This window comes from Geotrypetes seraphini, chromosome 7 (assembly GCF_902459505.1).
Source record: "Geotrypetes seraphini chromosome 7, aGeoSer1.1, whole genome shotgun sequence".
NCBI lineage: Eukaryota > Metazoa > Chordata > Amphibia > Gymnophiona > Dermophiidae > Geotrypetes > Geotrypetes seraphini.
This window is the reverse complement of record NC_047090.1, coordinates 45,894,490-45,913,912: the sequence shown is the minus strand read 5'-3', so window position 1 is coordinate 45,913,912 and position 19,423 is coordinate 45,894,490. Positions and strand designations below refer to the sequence as shown.

Below are 19,423 nucleotides of genomic sequence, written 5' to 3'. Positions count from 1 at the left end.
ATTCCAAAAGCATCTGAAAACCTGGCTTTTCTCCAAAATGTAAAGCTATCTATTTAAAATGTAAAGCTAGCTATCCTCTTCATAACCTCTAATTTCTTATTATGTCTTTCCCTCATTTATTGAATTCCTATAAACCGTGCCGAGCTCTATCTATATGGAGACGATGCGGTATACAAACTTAAGATTTAGTTTATAGATTAGAAAATGGAAAGTTGGTGCCAGTCTTTCATTTTGGAACCATTTCCCTCCTTGCCAGCCAGATTTTCAAAGAGGAACCACATGTGGTACCTTCCTTTATTAATGTGATTGCAGGTGTCACAGGCCAAGGCTTTGTAAAATTTACTCTATAAATGCAAAGGTGATCTCCAAAGTGTAATTCCATGATTAGTAGAGTTGATACATTCATGTTTTGATAGAGGGTGTATGGATGGCAGTAACCGCACCTTCTGGTGAACAAAGGAACCCGACTCTTCTGGACAATCATTTCAACAATGAGAAAACAGATAATTACTAAACACATAGCCAAAAACAATTCAAAATGAAATGTCCCTAACCCTCAAAGTCTAAAGTCCAATCTATTACTGGTAAAGACAAGGACAATCCTGTTGAAATTCTTGAAATTCTGCAGTAATTATGAGTCCTTCCTTACCATTAGAAAATAATGTCATGATTAGTTTCACCTGTCTTTGTATTTGTGGTTCCAGAACCTGAATTGCTACCTCATTGACAACAATGGATTTATCCTCATTTCAAAGAAGATTGAACAGGTGAGATGGACACTAAAATCAGGAAGATAAGAGAAGGTGAAGGAGTGTGAGTGGGGTTTAGCAGGAACAAAGATGGGTTGAAGCATGAACAAGGAGAAGAGCAGATGGGTAAGTTGGTAGGGTTATCATGTTTTTCTCCGGGAAACCCTGGACACATGACCCCGTCCTGTTCTTCTTCTAGCACCACCCTATTTGGCCCCCACTCCCACTCCCACAAAGACTTCTCTCTTCTTCTAGATGAGCTCCAGCCGCATCTGGAGGGCCTGGAGTATGCGCAGATGTTTATGACGTCATCCACGCGTGCTCAGAGGCCCTCCAAATGTGGCCGGAGGTCATCGGGGCTTTCTAAAACCCAGACAGATGCCAGGTTTTGGAAAGTCTGTCTAGGAACCCAAACAGTCCTCTAAAAAGAGGACATGTCCACATTTTCCCGGATGTCTGGTAACCCTAGTGAGTGGATTGGGTGAAGAAATGAATAATGGGCAGCTAGTGACTGAAAAGGTAAGGGAGCATTTTGATGGAAAGGCTAAGATTAGCGACTTGTCAACTTATGGACTTTGGTAAATTTCATTGAGAATATGTGGGTATATGTTTTCCTTGAGGCTTCAGTTCTGCATGTCCACAAGCACAAAAGTCCTATTAACTCTCTGCCTCCTTTTTGTCAATGAGTAGAGAAGTATGCACACAGAATTGAAAATGTTATTCTGTATGCCCCTGACCCAAACACACTCCGCCTGATATTCAGTGCTATTTAACCGGTCAGGAATATTGGCATGTAGCGGATAGCACATACCCAGCTTTCTGTGAAATTTAAAACGCTAGCCAGATAATTTAGGCGGCCAAATCAGGCCACTTAAATAACTGCTATATCTTTGGCCGTTATAAATTTAGCCACCAGCTCTAATATCAATGCAGCTGGCTAACTTTCTAGCAGCCCAAAATTGACCAGATAATAAGGGCCAGTCACAGGAAGTGGTCTGGCAATGAATATCCAGGCTCAGTGCCAACAACAGGAGTCAGACTAGCTAACTCCTATGGTCTCAATATCGGGCCCACTTCTTTTCAGCCAGCCCATTTTATTCAGATAAGTGATTTTGAAAATTGTACTTAGAGTGATTCTTCTGGGGTCATATGGGGAGTCAGTGGTAGAGGCAAGTCTTGAACTCAAAACCCAGTCCTTTGTTCACTAAACTGCTCCGTTTCCTTCTGAGGACTGTGTAGAGGAGAGGAGCATAGGCACCCAGTATAAGAGGCTTGGGGAGGCTAAGCCTCCCCAGCTGCAAGCCTCCAACTTTCAGGCCATTCCAGGTGCCTGCATCACTACCCTGGGTCCATATCAGTCCATGTTACTACCCTCTCCTTCCTGATTCCAGCAACCCTCCCTCCCCACAGTCTTGCTCACTTTTTCCTCTTCCTCTTGTCACTAGTAATGGAACTGCTTCAAATGAATGTGCCTGCTTTGAGGCTTCGGGCCTTCCTCATGACACATCCCACCCTTGTGGAAGCAGAAACTTGCATCACATTGCGTCAGTGAGGGTGGAACGTATCATAGGGAAGGCCCAAAGCCCTGAAGCAAGCTGATTCAATTGAAGCAATGCTACTACTGGAGGCAAGAGGTAGAGGAAAAAGTGAGTTGGACCACAGGAAGGAACAATGGAACTGGGAAGGGGGAGGAAAGGTGAAGGACGCAGGAATTGGAAAGGGGGAGAAGGAAAGGGGACAGATGCTGGAATTGGGGAGGAGCGGAAAGGAAAGGGGACGAATGCTGGACCTGCTAGGTGGAAGGAGAAGACAGGTACTAGACCCAGGGGCAGAGAGATGAAGGTGCTACTGTAGTGAAGGGAGGCAGGGAAAGAAGGAAGGAAGGAAGAGGTCCTGGATCCAAGAGTTAGAGGGAGAGGGATAGATTTTGGATTAGTGGGGGTGGGGGAGTAGAAGGGAGGGAGAGACTGAGACTGGAAGACAGGGGAAAAAGACATTGGACCTAGGAGGAAAAGTGGGGGGAGAGACTTGTCTCAAGAGGGAGGTATGGAGGAACAATGCTAGACATAGGGGATTGCTGATCACAGAGGAAGGAATATGGACTCAGGATGGAAATGCAGGACAAGTCATGGAAGGGAAACAGAGGAGAGATGCTGAACACAGAGGGGATGGATAGAGATACAAAGGGGAAATTCTGGACAGGACAGATAGGGACACACAGGGAAGATGGATGGTGGACATGAAGAAAGAAGAAAATCCAAATGGACGGGGAACACCAGGACTAAAGCAAATAGAAAAATAAAATGCTCAGACAACAAAGGCAGGAAATGTTGTATTCTGAATTGAAATATGTTAGCTTTTGAAAATGCACATCTCTGATATTTTGCATTTCAGTTTCTATTTCTCTATTATTACTGTGGTCAGAGCTTGACTTCCTGGGGTTTCCACTTCAGTTTCTTGCCTTCATACCTCTATTATTGATGCGTGGTCCCTTGGTTCATATTTGTTGAGTTCTTTCTGAGTTTTATGGGTGTGACAAAGGCAGTGATTCTCAAACTTTTTATTATGGCAGAAGTGAGGAACCCCTGAAGAGAGTTTGAGGATCCCTAGGGTTCACAGATCCCAATTTGAGAATTACTTGACTAAGGTGCGGTATTCTCCTAGCATGTAGTACCTCTGCAGAGATCTTGTTCCTGTTGTGCTTGTTTTGTGCTTTTTTCAATAGGTAGTGTATTGGTGTTTTAAGGCACAGTCTAATATTTGCAGTGCAGCCTTTTCATGCATAACGATGTTGCTATTTGAATAGTGGGCGTTAGTGCTATTATGCTAGGATAAGGTTGTGAATGTGTTTTTATACGGGTTTGTAAACAGTGTTTTGTAGTGGAGGCAGTGGCGTACTAGCATATGTGACACCCGGGGCCCATCATTTTTGACACCCCCCTTATCTATATGAAAAACATGATTTTCAGTTAACAATCCACACATCGCACAAGAGTGTACCTAGGAAACGGCAGCATCTTAAAACACTGAAGTGAGCAGTAGAACATCAATACACCCATTGTAAAACTAAACAAGCTAGACTAATACAGATTGATCCTGCATAGTCAATGCTAACAGAGAACCATGTCTTTCATACACAGAAAACACCTTTTTGTAAACCGCATAGGCTTTATGCAGTATAAAAAAATTTTAAATAAATCAAATCAAATCATTTTTCTACCTTTGTTATCTGGTGATTTTATTTTTTTACACATGTTTCCTAGTCTCTGGTTGCAGTTCCTTCTGTCTGTGCTCTTAACTCTATATCCAGGGCCTTCTTATTGATTTGCCGTTTCTCTCTCCTTCACTTTCTGCCCTACATCCTTCTTTGTTCAACAACCTTATAAGGCACTGTTTAAAGTCTTATTCCTGGAATTGTCACCATATAGTATAAATCCAATATCAAATTCCAAGCTTCCAACCTTTAGAATATTCTTTCTATGTTACTCCTTTAAATCCTTAACTGATGTTGCTACTTCTGTTTTAGCCATAGACCTCAGAAACACCCCTCCTCCTTCCCATAAAGGTTATGATCTCATAACGGGGAGATTCATGTGTAACCTCCTCATCGGTCAAGGCTTAAATTTTTAATGGCTGATGCTCAATAATTTTATATTTATTTTGAACACTTTTTATACTTTAAAGCGACTAATGAAGTTTATGAAGTAGCAACATCAGTTAAGGATTTAAAGGAGTAACGTAGAAAGAATATTCTAAAGGTTGGAAGCTTAGAATTTGATATTAGATTTATGCTACATCCTTCTTTGGCATTAACTTTCAATATTCAACTTTCTTCATTTTTTCTTCTTCCTTCTCAATTCTATCTACTATTTCATATCTTCCCTTCCCATCTATCGATGTGCACCATTTCCTCCCTCTCTCTGCCCTTCCCCTCCATCCATGTGTACCATCTTCTCTCTCTTTCTTCTTCCCTATATCCATCTTTTCTTAAACAGCATTTTTTCCATCTCTTCCCCTCCCCACACCTCCCATTTTGGTGCACCATTTCCTCTCCCTCTCTTTCCCCTTCCTCTCCATCCCTGTGCAGCATCTCCTCCCTCTTTCTCCCCTTCCTCTCCATCCCTGTGCAGCATCTCTTCCCCCTCTAGTGGTCTATCTATCTCTTCTCCTTCCCCAAGTCTGGCATCAATCACTCTCCCCTCCTTCCCTTCCCTCTTCCCTCTTTATGGTCTGGAATCTCTTTGTCTTTCTCTTCTCCCTCTCCCCTACCTCTCACTCCTCCTTCCCTTCCCTTCCCTGGTCTGGCATCTCTCTTGCCTTCTCTCCTTCTCATTCCCCCTTCTTGTGATCTGGTATTTCTCTCCTTCCATTCCTTCTTCCTCCCTCTGGAATCTCTCTCTCCTCCTTTCCTGATCTGGCAACTCTCTCTCTCTCTCTCTCTCTCTCCTTCCCTCTCCCTCCAGTAGTCCATCTCTCTCCTTCCTTTTCTCCCTTTTTGTGGTCTGGTATCTCCTCTTTTTTTCTTCTCTTCCTTCCTCCTATTCCCTACCATGGTCTGGCATTTCTGTCCTCCCCTTCCCTTCCCTGCCTCAGAGGTCTGGCATCTTTCTTTTTTCCCTCTCCATCCCTTCAGTCCAGCATTTCCCTAATGCCCCCCTCCCCCCCAGCAACCCATTTCCCCTGTGGTCCTCCCCTCTACAGGATCTGTTAAGACAGCCATTCTTTCATTCTTCAGGCAGCCGGCAGCATGAGTGAACACGCTGCCTTCGGCAGCCTGTAAGCTTTCCCTCTGCTACTGCTTCCTGCCTATGAAGAGACAGACGGCAGGAAGCATAGTAACATAGTAAATGATGGCAGATAAAGACCCGAGTGGTCCATCCAGTCTGCCCAACCATACATGCTCCATAAATTAATTTAGTTTAAATGGTCTTTTTTCTTAGATATTTCTGGGCAAGAAACCCAGAGCCCAGCCCAGTAGTGTGCTTAGGTTCCATCTACTGGAGTCTCCATCAAAGCTCACTCCAGCCCATCTTAACCATCCCAGCAGAGATAAAGCTCTGGCAGGAGGGAGGTACTGGGGACTCCTCCTGCCAGGGGGTGCTTTGGGGGGATGGCAGTAGGAGGAAGTGGGCATCCCTTCTGCTTCCCAACTTCAGGGGGGGTTCATTGTGGCAGGGAGATTCCCTTGCTGTGATCAGCTCAGCAGCAAAGTGATTCTCTAACTGATGCCAGTTACATAGAAGCCAGTTAGAGAATCTGGGTATTTAGGCGGGATCAGATGGGGTTAGGCATCTGTCCATCAGGACAGACGCGATTCTGTATAGGACGCCTGTGTATGATTCTCAAAAGCCGCTTGGGCATCTACTGAGACCGCGCATCCTATATAGAATCAGGCCTATATTGTAGATATTGTTTGGGGAAGTAATTGTCGCCGACATGATTGTTTCACCTACTGCTGTTTCAAGGCTCTATCCCTCTTTTAATGAACATATCTTCAGCAGCTAGTGGCTGAAGATATGTTCGTTCAAAGAGGGATAGAGTTATGAATATATTGGATGAAGATTATATTTTATAGGTGAACTTTGGACTAATGGGTGAACGATGAAACAAGATCTCATTGGAGTAATATTGAGAAGGTCACCTCTGATGGTCCATTTAATCTGACTGAATGTACAAGTATCTGGGATATTTGGTTTAGTTAAAATTAGTATGTTGTCATTAATAAAGAAAATAGAAAATTTTCTGGGATTTTACTCCAGAGGTATAAATCACCTTAGTACACAGGAATGACTGACATAAGACCGTGTTAAAAGATACTTTTTACTGCTGTTTAGTAAAAGGGTCCCTGTATTATTTAGAACTTCTATAGAGGTGGGATGGACACTGATCCAATCAGGTGATTCCATATAGGGATTTTCTACTTCATTTTCTAAGCATTTCTGTAATATATTTTTCAGTTGTCTAGTGCGGGGTAGAATGTGTGGATACCTGGAACAAACACAGATTTAATGGATTTACTTACAAGTTTCATGTCAAGAAAAGGTGATCATTTCGGAAAGAGATGTAGAATTTCAATAGCTGCTGAAATTTGTGCCATAGCTTCTGTTTCTCTTGTTTTCCCCAAGCAGGGCTGCCCAAGTCCAGTCCTCGAGATCTACTGGCAGGCCAGGTTTTCAGGATATCCACAATGAATATGCATGAGAAAGATTTGCCTGCACTGCTTTCTTGGTATCGAGGACCGGACTTGGGCACCCTGATGTAGAGTTATTCTGACTCATTCTTTTGTGAAAGATCTTAGTTTTTCTCTCTGTGTCAGAAAGCATACATCTTTGATGCCTTTGTGTTTTGCACAGTGAAAAAGAAATGCATCTGTTCTGTTTCTCCAGAGTTGGACTGCAGGCAGTGTCTGACTTCATGCAGTTTCCAGTTCAGTTTTGCCTACATCTTTCTAGTTCTAGACTGTGTTAAATGATGGTCTTTCTGTGTTTCGCATGTGCAGCTGAGGTGAGGAATTTAGTTTCCTTCTGTGTAGAGATCTGTAACGTTCCGGCTTCTTTTGTTTTCTCAGTAGAAGGTGTACAGGCATTCTAGGGCAGTGGTTCCCAACCCTGTCTTGGAGGACCACCTAGACCAATCCGGTTTTCAGGCTAGCCCTAATGAATATGCATGGAGCAGATTTGCATGCCTGTCACTTTCATTATATGCAACTATCTCTCATGCATATTTATTAGGGCTAGCCTGAAAACCCGAATGGCCTGGTGGTCCTCCAGGACAGGGTTGGGAACCATTGTTCTAGGGTACATTGTGATGTGTCTCCTTCACTCTTTTTTTCCCTTTCTGTGCTCATAGACTGGAAAATTCTTGGGTGAAGAGGATGGCTCAGTAATGACCCAGCTCCTTAACATGGGAATCTTCAAACAGTAAGAAATATATATTTATTTAATTTCTTTTTTTTTTTTTTCCATGAAAGTTTATTAAGATTTTGAAAAATACAAGAGAATATAAAACTGAAACATCAGTGAGGATCACAGTACATCAGTGCATGAATCACTACAAAACAGAGTTACAATATCTGTTTGTATGCTTACATTCAAAACCAATGGAACAGAGAGAATTGATAGGAAGTAAGGTTTCAACATTAAACACTGCTGGAAAATGATTGCAAATATGCCTGCAAAGGAGACCAGTGTCTACTGAAAAAGACTGTGGTTCCAAATTTCTTGGCGAGGACCAATTCATATTTATAGTAATGTAAAACTGATTGCCACCAATGATGTGAAGAAAGAGAGCTAGTTGATTTCCAATTAGAAAGAATGAGCTTAAGCTCTAAAGAGAGAAGAATATCAAGGAGTTTAGTATGATTATCACTTAGAACCATTCCTGGAGTGTGAGACTTGAAAATTACTATGGAGAGAGAGATATCAGCTTGGATATCAAAAATTTTTAGTATAACATTCCAAACTTCTTTCCAATATTGTGATACATATGAACAATCATATATCATATGAAGTAATGAGCCAAAAGCTCGTCCACAGTTCCAAGAATTATTAGACGGAAGGAGGCCTTCCAGTGAGAGCTTATGTGGAGTCCACAGGGCTTTATGGTACAAGAAATACATGGATTGGGACATGCTAGCTGAAGCCAAAGGCCTTGCCGTTCTTTTCCAGAATTGTGACCAATCCTGTTTATTTATTTATTCAATTTTCTATACCATTCTCCCAAGGGAGCTCAGAACGGTTTACATGAATTTATTCAGGTACTCAAGCATTTTTCCCTGTCTGTCCTGGCGGGCTCACAATCTACCTAATGTACCTGGGGCAATGGGGGGATTAAGTGACTTGCCCAGGGTCACAAGGAGCAGCGTGGGTTCGAACCCATAACCTCAGGGTGCTGAGGCTGTAGCTTTAACCACTACGCCACACACTGTTCCTATTTAATTTCTTATTTTTGCTTGATAGAAGTGGAATGCAGTATGATTACACAGTTAAATGCTACGGCCCGTGGGCCAGATGTGTCCTGCAAAACTCATTATCCTGGCCTGCCACACTTTACCTGCTTGTGGCTGAATCCAGGAAAATTTTGCTTTGTTGTTTGTTTGTTTTTTCCATGTAGGGCAGTGGAAAAGACAGTCAGCCTGGCAGGAGTACCAGGCTCTACCAGCCAGAGCAGAGCGAGCAATGGGTCAATGGGTGATGAATAAGTGAGTCAAATGGGTGGGTCAGATGGATTGTGCATCTGTATGTTCAAAACGTGACCCATCTTTTTAAAGTAGGGGCCTACCTATTCAAGCTCAGTTTACTTTACGGTTATCTATTATAGTGGTCATTTTGTGGGATAAAGTATGGAAATTATATTCCCATAGTAAGCAAGGTGGCAGAATACTTAAGGGCAGCATTCTCCTTGGTAATGGTCTCAGACTCTAGAGAACAGTTGCTGAATTAATTGTCATTGATTATATTTAACACATTGTGATTGGGCCATGGGTAGGGTTGCCAGTTCCCACCTATCTTCCCCCCCTGTTATGCCCCCCCCCCACACTGCCTGCCCTGTGGGTGGGGTTTAAGGCGCCTGGGCCAATCAGGCCCTAAGGCCCGCCATTCAACGGATGGCGGGCCTGCGGACAGATAGGCTTGGGACCCGTCCATCCGTTCAACCTTTTTTCAGATACAGGGGAGGTGTCAAGGGTGGGGGGTGTTGAGGGGTCGGCGGGGGGGGGGGGCGATTGGGGGGGTTCAGTGGGGGCGATTGTGGGAGGGGGGTGCGGGGGTGGGGATAGGGGGTTTTGCTCCCTCCTGCCCAGATCGGGGTTGGGTGAGGGGGGTCGCCAGGGCAGGAGGGCTTGGGCTTCCTCCTGCCTGGATCAGTGTCGGGCAAGGGGGGATCGCTGGGACAGGAGGACTTGGGTTCCCTCCTGCCCGGATCCGATCGGGGGGAGGGGTGGATCGCTGCAGGAGAGATGTCTCATCTCTCCTGCCACGATAGCGATCACCCACCCCCTGAACCTCAGCACTTCGGGGTGAGGATTGCTGGGGGATGGGCGATTACCATTGCAGCAGGAGAGATGAGCCATCTCTCCTGCCGCAATAGGTGCAGTAGATGGTAGGCAGGTTGCTGGGGCCGCTGAGCTGCTGCGATCAGCTCAGCGGCCCCTTTTTCAGCACTTATACCTGTTCTGACTTGGTCTAAGTCATAATGTAAAAGTGCCAACTAGGCAACCTGCCTAAAGTTTTGGTTATACCTGCTGTACGCCTATGTCTAGGTCGGCCCACCTCCCGCCCTTTCCCCTCCTCTAAAAACATCTCTTTTCGCTCTATGCATTTAGAGGCAGGGGAAAGGCCTAAGCTGGTGTTAGATGCATCTAAAACCAGCTTTGGTTATGGAGTACTTTGACGATCAGGCTTTTTGATCATCCAAGTACCCATTTAGGCCATTTTTTAGACTTTTTTTTGTTTTGATTATGAGCCCCATAGGGTAAAACAGGGGGTTAATTTAACAACCAATTGGCACTATTCTATAACTTGCATGCACAAATTTTGGGTTTACAACTGTTTAGATTCCAAGAGTTAGGCGAGGCCTTAGGCATGTGCCTAGTTTTTTAATGCCTTAATTGTGCCTCATTCTTTGGGGTTCAGACTTATCATGCAAGTTAAGAGATAATGGTTACTGTGGATGGGCAGACTAGATGGGCCATTTGGCCTTTATCTGCCATCGTGTTTCTTTGTTTCTATTCATATTTCTATGTTTCTAAGTGGTAGAACAGGTGTTCCTAAACCTGGCTTGGAGGATTACATTAGGCATTTATATCGCACACTAGCTTCTTGAGTTCAATATGGCTAACAAAGTAAGAGACTGGGATTCCCAGGTTCGTTATAAAATTGACAGTTGAAAACTGGGAAAATTATTTGTTAACTGCACACTTCCCACAAAGATAGGTCTTCATAGGGTTACCAGGTTTTGTTTTTTTAATGCTTTATTTATCATTTTTCATTATTCTAACAAGCATTTAAAGACCTTGTACTGAAAAGATTGCAAATTAGGCAAAATTTTGATTATGCATAAAAAGGAAACAAAATACAAATTTTTTAAGCAATCTCCAGTCCACAAAAACACGATCCAGTATTTTTATGAGTGATTAATACATATAAATTATAATTCAAATTTAAGGAAAAATGAGTATCTGATGGCTGTCTTTAGGTGTCACATTATATTCTAAGTCGTTATTCCTTCCTTTGCAAGGCGCTTCAAGGTAAGAAAATTACTGTGTTTTTCGCTCCATAAGATGCACTTTTTCCACCCCCAAAAAGGGGGTGGAAATAAGGGTGCATCTTATGCAGCAAATACCACGCGCCACCCCCCTCCCCCCATCAGTACCGTGATGTAATCCTAGCGGTCCAGCGCTGCATCGGCAGGCCTCCCTGCTGGACGACCGCCTGATTCCCCATCTGCCAGGCAGGCGCGAGCCCCGAGCACGCCTGCCTGGTCCTGCGCCATCGCCCAAATGGAGCTGTTGGCTCTCGCGAGACTTGCGGGAGCTGCACCATTCGAGCGGTGGCGCGGACCAGGCAGGCGTGCTCGAGACTCACGTCTGCCTTTCACTTCCGGCGCAGATAGGGGAGCCTGCCGATGCAGCGCTGGACCAAGCTGACACCTTTCCAGCAGCGGCACGATACCAGGCAGGCACGCCGCAGCAGATGGGGACTTGGGTGGCTGTCCAGTAGGGGAGGCTGCCGATGCAGCGCTGGACTGCCAGGATTGCATCAAGGTCTTCAACAGTTTCCATAATTTACTATAGTTTGTCTGAGGTATCTCATTCCAGCAACTCATAGCCTGATATGAAAATGTAGCCCAAACTATCTTTTTACAAACCATCTTCCTGGGATTTGGATAATGTAAAATCAAAAATTCCCTTGAGTCTGGAATTGAGGATTCCTAACCAGTCAGGATTTCAGGATATCTGTAATGAATATTCATGATATAGATTGTACTGCCTCCATTGCATGCAGATTTCTCTCATGCATATTCATTGTAAATATCTTGAAAACCTGACCGGGGAGGGGGGGGGTCTTCCAAGACATTTTGGGAACCAGTGTTGTAGAGACTTGAGCAGCTCACATTTTCCCCTCTATTTGAGTCTGTGCTGTTCTGAATTTGTTGGTTCCAACCTCCAACATTCCTGTTGAAATTGAAATATAACTTGGAAGTTAGGAATCTAAATCAAGGGAGTGGTGATTAAGCTTGCCTTTCACTGAAAGATGCAATAATGATGACTCTTTCTTTTTTTTTTTTTTTTTGCTAGGGTGACGCTGTATGATTACCAGGCCATGTGCAAAATGCCATACCACCACCACAGTGGTGCCCGGTCCCTGTTCAATGTATGTATCGCAGGGTATTAGTAAAAATAGCATTCAGTCATTCAATAATAATAGGTCAACTCAACCATGCCAATAACCACAGTGACCTGATTGAAAATTAAAAGAATTGTCCACCTTTTCACTGGAATGCATTAGAGGGATCTCAAAGTCCCTCCTTGAGGGCCGCAATCCAGCCGGGTTTTCAGGATTTCCCCAATGAATATGCATGAGATCTAGGTGCATGCACTGCTTTCAATGCATATTCATTGGAGAAATCTTGAAAACCCGACTGGATTGCAGCCCTCAAAGAGGGACTTTGAGATCCCTGCATTAGGCTAGAAGACAGAAAGGCCTGAATCGTAAAATGGTTTTCCCCATAGACGAAGGGGGAAAAGCCCTAGCGAGTCAGCCCCAACAGATGGGGGTCAGTTTACAAAAGAATTCCACATTTACCAGAGACCAACAAATGTATAATGTACACATCTGTGTATTTTCAAGTGCTGTATGGATAATATCAGGCTGAAAATATGTCTGACCACCCTGATTCTGTTCATGTAGTGGAGGGGCGAAACAAGGGTGTCAACCTCAGCTTATCTATATAATAGCAATACTCAGCCACTATGAGGGCAATTGTATAACTGAGTGTTTCTGTGTAGGCACCCCAGGGAAGCATTTATAATGTTATTCCATAACATTATAAAATAGTAGCATACCCCAACTTGTGTGCATCTTACACTTATGTGCCAACAAGTACATCAGCCAAAGACATGGCGTAACCTCAAGTACCTAAATGCAACCGGGACATACACAACTGACAGTATTCTGTATGTTATATGCAGCAACTGGGAGCCCCGCCCATTGCCCATACATTCTTTGCTCGTGTGCATAACCTCCTTGCATTTCCATATGATGCTACCTACATGCACTGTTACAAGATAGCACCTAGGCACCCTACTAGTGGTTTCAGAGGTAAGACTCTCTTTTACTAAGGTGCGCTAACACATGCATGTTAATCTATGGAAACGTTAGCGTGCTAATACAATTAGTGCACCTTAGTAAAAAAGGGGGGTAAGTATATACTTACGTGCATTGTTACAGGTGCAGCTTCTCTGACAGGATTTCCTTCCTTCCTCTGGGTTTTCCTGCTAGCAAAAAAAAAAAAAAAAAGCAGTTTATTGAAAGAAGATTCTCATCCAAGGTTCTTTCTTATGAGAAATGGGAGTCTCCCTCCAGGGATTTCATGTACAGTACCACTTAAGAACTCCACCTTATGGTTTTTTTTGTCTTTATTATTATTTCAAATTTCAAACAGCCTTAGCTCAGGTAGACCTCTTCCTCCAGCTGTACTCCAGCTAGAGTCCTCAAATATTTGCTGGTTCAGTCACTTCCCTTTAAATATTGCAGCCGGCATTACTCCTGAGCAGAACATAACCGCTTCACTCAATGAAGCTCACCAACACTGCTTTGGCCCCATTCAGTAGCCTCTGCTTCCAGGGCTGGAGAAGACAGAGGGGTGGGGTGGGGTAGTCCTACCCTTTTTTAGTTGGTAAAAGAACCCTCCCACTTGATCATTTTCCAGAGATGAGGAAAAACAATGACGTCTACTCTCAGTTCCTCAAAAGAAAACCCTCGGCTCTCCATGATTTCTTGTAACATAAAATCCATATCCTCCTCAGCCATCATTGCTCAGGGGCAAAATTGCCCCCTCCTCTTATCTAGTAGCTTCTGGATCCCGCCCTTTCCTTTCTCTCAGGAGCACCCTCTAACCACACTTTACACCTATTGGCACTTCTGCAAAGCCTGCAATTCCTAGCCTGCTTGACTGTTTCAGCCTGTGCCTGCCCCTCCTCACTGCCCCCCTCCTGCCCCTGTGCCTGCCGCTCCTTTTAGGACCAATCTGATGCATGTGGTTATTAGCTTCTTTCCTTACACTCCCGTCTCCCGTCTTTCCCAGCCCTTGCTGGGGAATACCACTTCCATGGAAAATAGACCCTAAACGCCAAACCCTCCCTCCCTTTGCCAAGAGCTTGTTTATTTTCTATACCGTTCTCCCAGGAGATCTCAGAACGGTTTACATGGGTTTATTCAAGTACTCAAGCATTTTTCCCTGTCTGTCCCGGTGGGCTCACAATCTATCTAATGTACCTGGGGCAATGGGGGGATTAAGTGACTTGCCCAGGGTCACAAGGACCAGCGTGGGTTTGAACCCACAACCCCAGGGTGCTGAGGCTGTAGCTTTCCCTCTCTCCCTTGTTGTCTGTTTCCTTCTGGCTCCTCCCATGCTTATTGTTGAGGTTTTTCCTCAATGCTTCCTTTTGTCAATTTCCCCAAGGTTCCCTCTTGGTTCTTAGCTGTGTTTTAACCAGATAGTCACAATACACAGGCAGGTCCAATGGCTGCCTGCCCTCAGTATACCCCTCCCCCACAGATCCTAGAATCTTAGCCTATAGATCTTCTTCTTTGGAATTCACTGTGATCCTAGGCTGAATACCTGGGGATTCTGGGGACACCCTATTCCTCCTCACACAATCTCCTTTGATTCCTCTGTGTCACAGCATAATTCAATTCAATTCAAGAATTTGCGAGAGCCAAAGAAGCCGCTGAGCAGGAACGCCAAAGCGTGCTCCCGCTCATTGCTGCTCAGCAGCAGAAGAAACCAGCCGTGAAGGCCTGGTTAGCAGTGGGGTAGGACCCAATCTGATGAGGACCAGCCAGCACGGCTTCAGCAAAGGAAGATCTTGCTTGACGAACTTGCTGCATTTCTTCGAGGGAGTAAACAGCAGATAGACATGGGTGACCCGGTCGATATTGTATATCTGAATTTTCAGAAGGCATTCGACAAGGTCTCGCATAAACGACTACTTTGAAAAATTTCGAGCCATGGAATCGAGGGTGAAATACTCACGTGGATTAAAAACTGGTTGGCGGATAGGAAACAGAGTGGGGGTAAATGGAGAATACTCGGACTGGAAAAGCGTCATGAGTGGAATGCCGCAGGGTACAGTGCTTGGACCCGTTCTTTTCAACATATTTATAAACGACATGGAAATTGGTACGATGAGCGAGGTGATAAAATTTGCGGATGATACAAAGTTATTCAGAGTAGTGAAGATGCAGAAGGAGTGCGAAGGCCTGCAACGTGACATAAGCACGCTCGAGAAATGAGGTTTAACGTGGATAAGTGTAAGGTGATGCATGTCGGTAACAAATCATCCTGTATTCTTGTATATGATTTGTTACTGACATGCATCACCTTACACTTATCCACGTTAAACCTCATTTGCCGTGTCGCAGCATGTAAATGAGAACACCCAGTCATAGATTAGAACATAGAAACTGATGGCAGAAAAGGGCCACGGCCCATCTAGTCTGCCCACATCAATGACCCACCCCCTAACTCCCTCCGTGAAGAGATCCCACTAAATGGTAAGGCGCCCATAGTATATAATGGATGCCTTAGCATTTCACGCACGCAAAATCTGTTAGTGCACCTTAATAAAATGACCCTTATATGAATAAGCTCTACATGTTCTGATTTATTTTAAGAATATCTAAATTACTGGACCTTTTCATTGGACTAACTCTACATTTTTTACTTGTACTCATTTGATTTCTCCTGCAGCTATAGGCTCTGTCTTCCATCTTGGATAAAGCTGTCTTGCTACGATGTTATTCCACTTGAATTATTAGGAATAAGGTTAAGAAATAAAAATCAAAACTTATTGCTTAAGTTAGTCCAATAGAAAGGTATCACTTACGACATGTTTGAGCTTGATGTCTGTGTATCTAAGTGGACTGACATGACATCACATTATTGAATTTAAAAAAGGGAAACCTAGGGACCACAAGGCCAATATAAGCCACTGTAAGGACTAATAGGTTATTGTGTGCGTTTATGATTATGTATGTTCTGTTGTGAAGAGTCTGGAATTGGAGATAGTAGAGGATAGAATAATTTTTTAAAATAAATAAATTATACTGTCATATGTGCCCATTCAGAAAAAAATGGGACTAATGTCACCAGACTTTAGTCATGTTTTCTCAGAGACGATCATATGTCCTCAACTAATACCTCAACTTCTGTAGCTAACCTTGATTGTTTTTATTTCAGACGCCTGTGTATATTACATGTGGTCCATTATAGCCAGTGTGTCACTTTGCATATCCCATCAGTATCGGTGCTTCTGACTATGGTTTGTGCCTTATCTGAAGGGTCTTCTCCCAGATGAAAGAAAGAGAGAAAATGTAACTCAACTGATTTTATCCATACAAAACTGGATAATGTTCCAGTCCTAACTCTGGAAAGCAGTTATCTGCAATCAGTGTCTCTGAGGAAATTGCCAATAATATATTCAGAACAGGGGGGGAATGCCAGGGATGTGAGCACCACGGGATTCCCAACCAACAACAAAAAATAAAGATCTAGAAATATTAAGTAGTAAATTTGGCAGTGATTCATACTAGTCATTTGATGGAGAGGGGGTTCCTACACTGAAATGTGTGTTGTACCTCAGCTGCTGAGTATTAATTTTGCTTTTTCTCTTGTATTTTTCTTTTGGAAGCCTATCTATGCAGTGTTGGCTGCTGGAAAGTGGGTGTTGAGCAATTTATTGCTGTAAGTATCTGGTGTCTTACATTTCATGCATGAATTTGAAGCTTTGGAAGAAGCACAAACATAGCAAATTCCCCACTATTTATCTGGGTTTTATTGGCTTCACATCTGAGTACAGGAGCCAGGCTTTCCATTTTTATAATTATTTCTAATAACCAGGGCTTAACCACTCCTCCCCTCATTTTACAAAACCATAGTGCAGTTGTTAGCATCGGCCATGACAGTAACAGCTCTGCCACTTATAGAATTCCAAGGAGCGTCGAAGCTGTTACTGCTGTGGCCAGCCGGGAACTTTGCCCTTCTGCTGCTGCCCAGATGGGTGGTACATCGTTACTCTGACATCTGCGCTGAAACCTGTCCTCCTTGGGAGGCCCTGCTGGTAATGAAACTACCGATGGCCTAGCTTTCAGTTTCACAGATGCGTGTAAACCCTAGTGGCATGACAAGCCAATGTACCATGACTGGAGAGGGCATTACAAATAATCACTTTAAGCCTATATATACTGTATGTATGTGTGTGTGTGTATGTGTATATATATATACAGTGGTACCTCGGTTTACGAGTGCACCGGTTTGCGAGTGTTTTGCAAGACGAGCAAAACATTTGCAAAATCGGTGCCTCGGAAACCGAGCATGGCTCGATTTACGAGCACCCCCCCTGCCTCAAACCGGAACCCCCCCCCCCGCCATGGAAATAATGGAAACTCGCTTTGATGCGTTCCCCCCCCCGAGAACCGGCATTGCTCCCCTCGAAGGCCCCCCCCCCTGCGATCAGGCACCCCCCCTGCGATCCGGCACCCCCCCTGCCTCGAACCGGCACCCCCCCGCCACGATCCGACCCCCCCACCACGATTGGGCACCCCTCCCCGCCATGATCTGACCCCCCCCCCGACACGATTGGGCACCCCCCGCCGCTTCTTACCCTCATCTGGGCACTCTTGAAGATCGGCCCTCATCTGCTGGGCCTTGAACATGCTCAGATGCTCAAGGCCCAGCAGACGAGGAGTCTGATCTTCTAGAGTTCCCAGATAAGGGTAAGAAGTGGCAGGGGGATGTCGGATCGTGTCGGGGGGGGGGGATCGGATCGTGTCGGGGGGGGGGAGGATCGTGGCGGGGTGGTGCCAGTTTGAGGCAGGGGGGTGCCGGATCGCAGGGGGGGGCTTTGAGGGGAGCAATGCCGGTTCTCGGGGGGGGGGGGAAACGCATCAAAGCGAGTTTCCATTATTTCCATTATATATATATATATATATATATATATATATATATATATACACACACACACACACAGTATAATGTGTGTGTGTGTATATATATATATATATATATACACTCACATGTAGTTTATAGCAACCCTGAATAAAATTTAAATATTGGATGTTTAGTGCAGCTTAAAAAGAATACTGCTCCCCCCTATATGAGTACCACTCTTAAAAAAAAAATGGGACAGTATTTCTGTTACTAATTGTTTTATGCACTCTGTATGCACTCCAGGGAATTACTATATAAAAAAAATCAAAACAATGTACAGAAAAACAAAATATTGAACAGAATAATATTTGTAGTATTCTGGAAATATATGGGGATATTTAGCTTGCCAGTCCAGTATCTTCCTGTTTGCCATGTAAGCAATGATATTTCAGCAGCACTAACCAAAGGTCCTGAGGTCCCTCCCTCCCACCTCCACCACCACCACCCCCATGCTGCAACCACAATGCTGACCTGTCCTCCCCTGCGCCCTGCCTTATCATCCCTGGTGATCTGGTAGCTTCTTTGGGGGAAGGAAAGAGCCCATCTCTTTCCTGCCCACGCCGCTGCTGCTACCAAAGATCTGAAGATTTTCAAAATGGCTGCCGAGACTTCATAAAGTCTTGGCAGCCGCAGTGGCTCTAGCAGGGGCAGGAAAGAGTTGAGCTCTTTCCTGTTTCCAAAGAATCCACTAGACTACTAAAGACATTAAAAGATAGGCTTGGTGAGGGTGCCCTGGATCCCCATTGCCGCCATATTACTATGGCAGCGGTTCCCGTTCCCGCAGCACTACCATAGAACACTCTACTGCTACCACAGTAATATCAGGCAAAATTTGCTACTCTTTCCTGTTACCACAGGAGTCACCAATTTAACCATTACCATGTCACTCTCTACCCCATATACAAGGATCTCACTACATCATGCTGAGTCATGGCCTCTGCACACAGGGATTGCAATTATGCTGGATCATGGCCCCTGTGCACAGTGATTTCATTCATGGTACTAAAGGAGGAATATATTAATGTGGGTACTATTACAATGCATTATTTTACTGTTAACCCCAGTTATTAGTACACTAGTATAAGTTATGTGATCTTTGGCTGCTACAATTGCAGGTGCTTACATGTTAGGCCCATTGTTGTGGGTTACGCTAATGTTCTGTAATGGATACTAAGTTCCGTTACAGAATAGGTTCCTTTCGGGCACTTAAATGGAGGAGCTTATTTAAACTTCCACCTGCTTAGGAGGAGCTGTAAAATGTCTAGATCCTTCTGTTGCTGTTTCTGCAGATTTCTGATGGAGTTTAACATGTGTAGTTTCTGGCACTCTGACAACATTGCAGATGGTAAGTAGTTAAAAACAGTTTGGTTCTTATATATTAACGTTTCCTGTCCTAAATAGAGAGCCAATGCCTCGACTTATACAGGGAACCTGGTGCTGAATGCAGTAGCTCAAACTTCCAG

General features: G+C 44.2%; 1 protein-coding gene across 7 annotated transcripts in view; it reads left to right on the top strand.

The window, feature by feature from the left end:
- CACNA2D4 (calcium voltage-gated channel auxiliary subunit alpha2delta 4) overlaps positions 1–19,423 on the top strand; it is a 577,533-nt gene that overhangs the window by 459,073 nt on the left and 99,037 nt on the right. For all 7 annotated transcript variants that reach the window (XM_033951433.1, XM_033951432.1, XM_033951431.1 and 4 more), the window contains 5 exons: positions 705–767; positions 7,599–7,669; positions 12,046–12,121; positions 16,663–16,715; positions 19,250–19,305. In XM_033951433.1, coding sequence (XP_033807324.1) covers positions 705–767; positions 7,599–7,669; positions 12,046–12,121; positions 16,663–16,715; positions 19,250–19,305 — 319 coding nt within the window. The remainder of the gene's footprint in view (positions 1–704; positions 768–7,598; positions 7,670–12,045; positions 12,122–16,662; positions 16,716–19,249; positions 19,306–19,423) is intronic.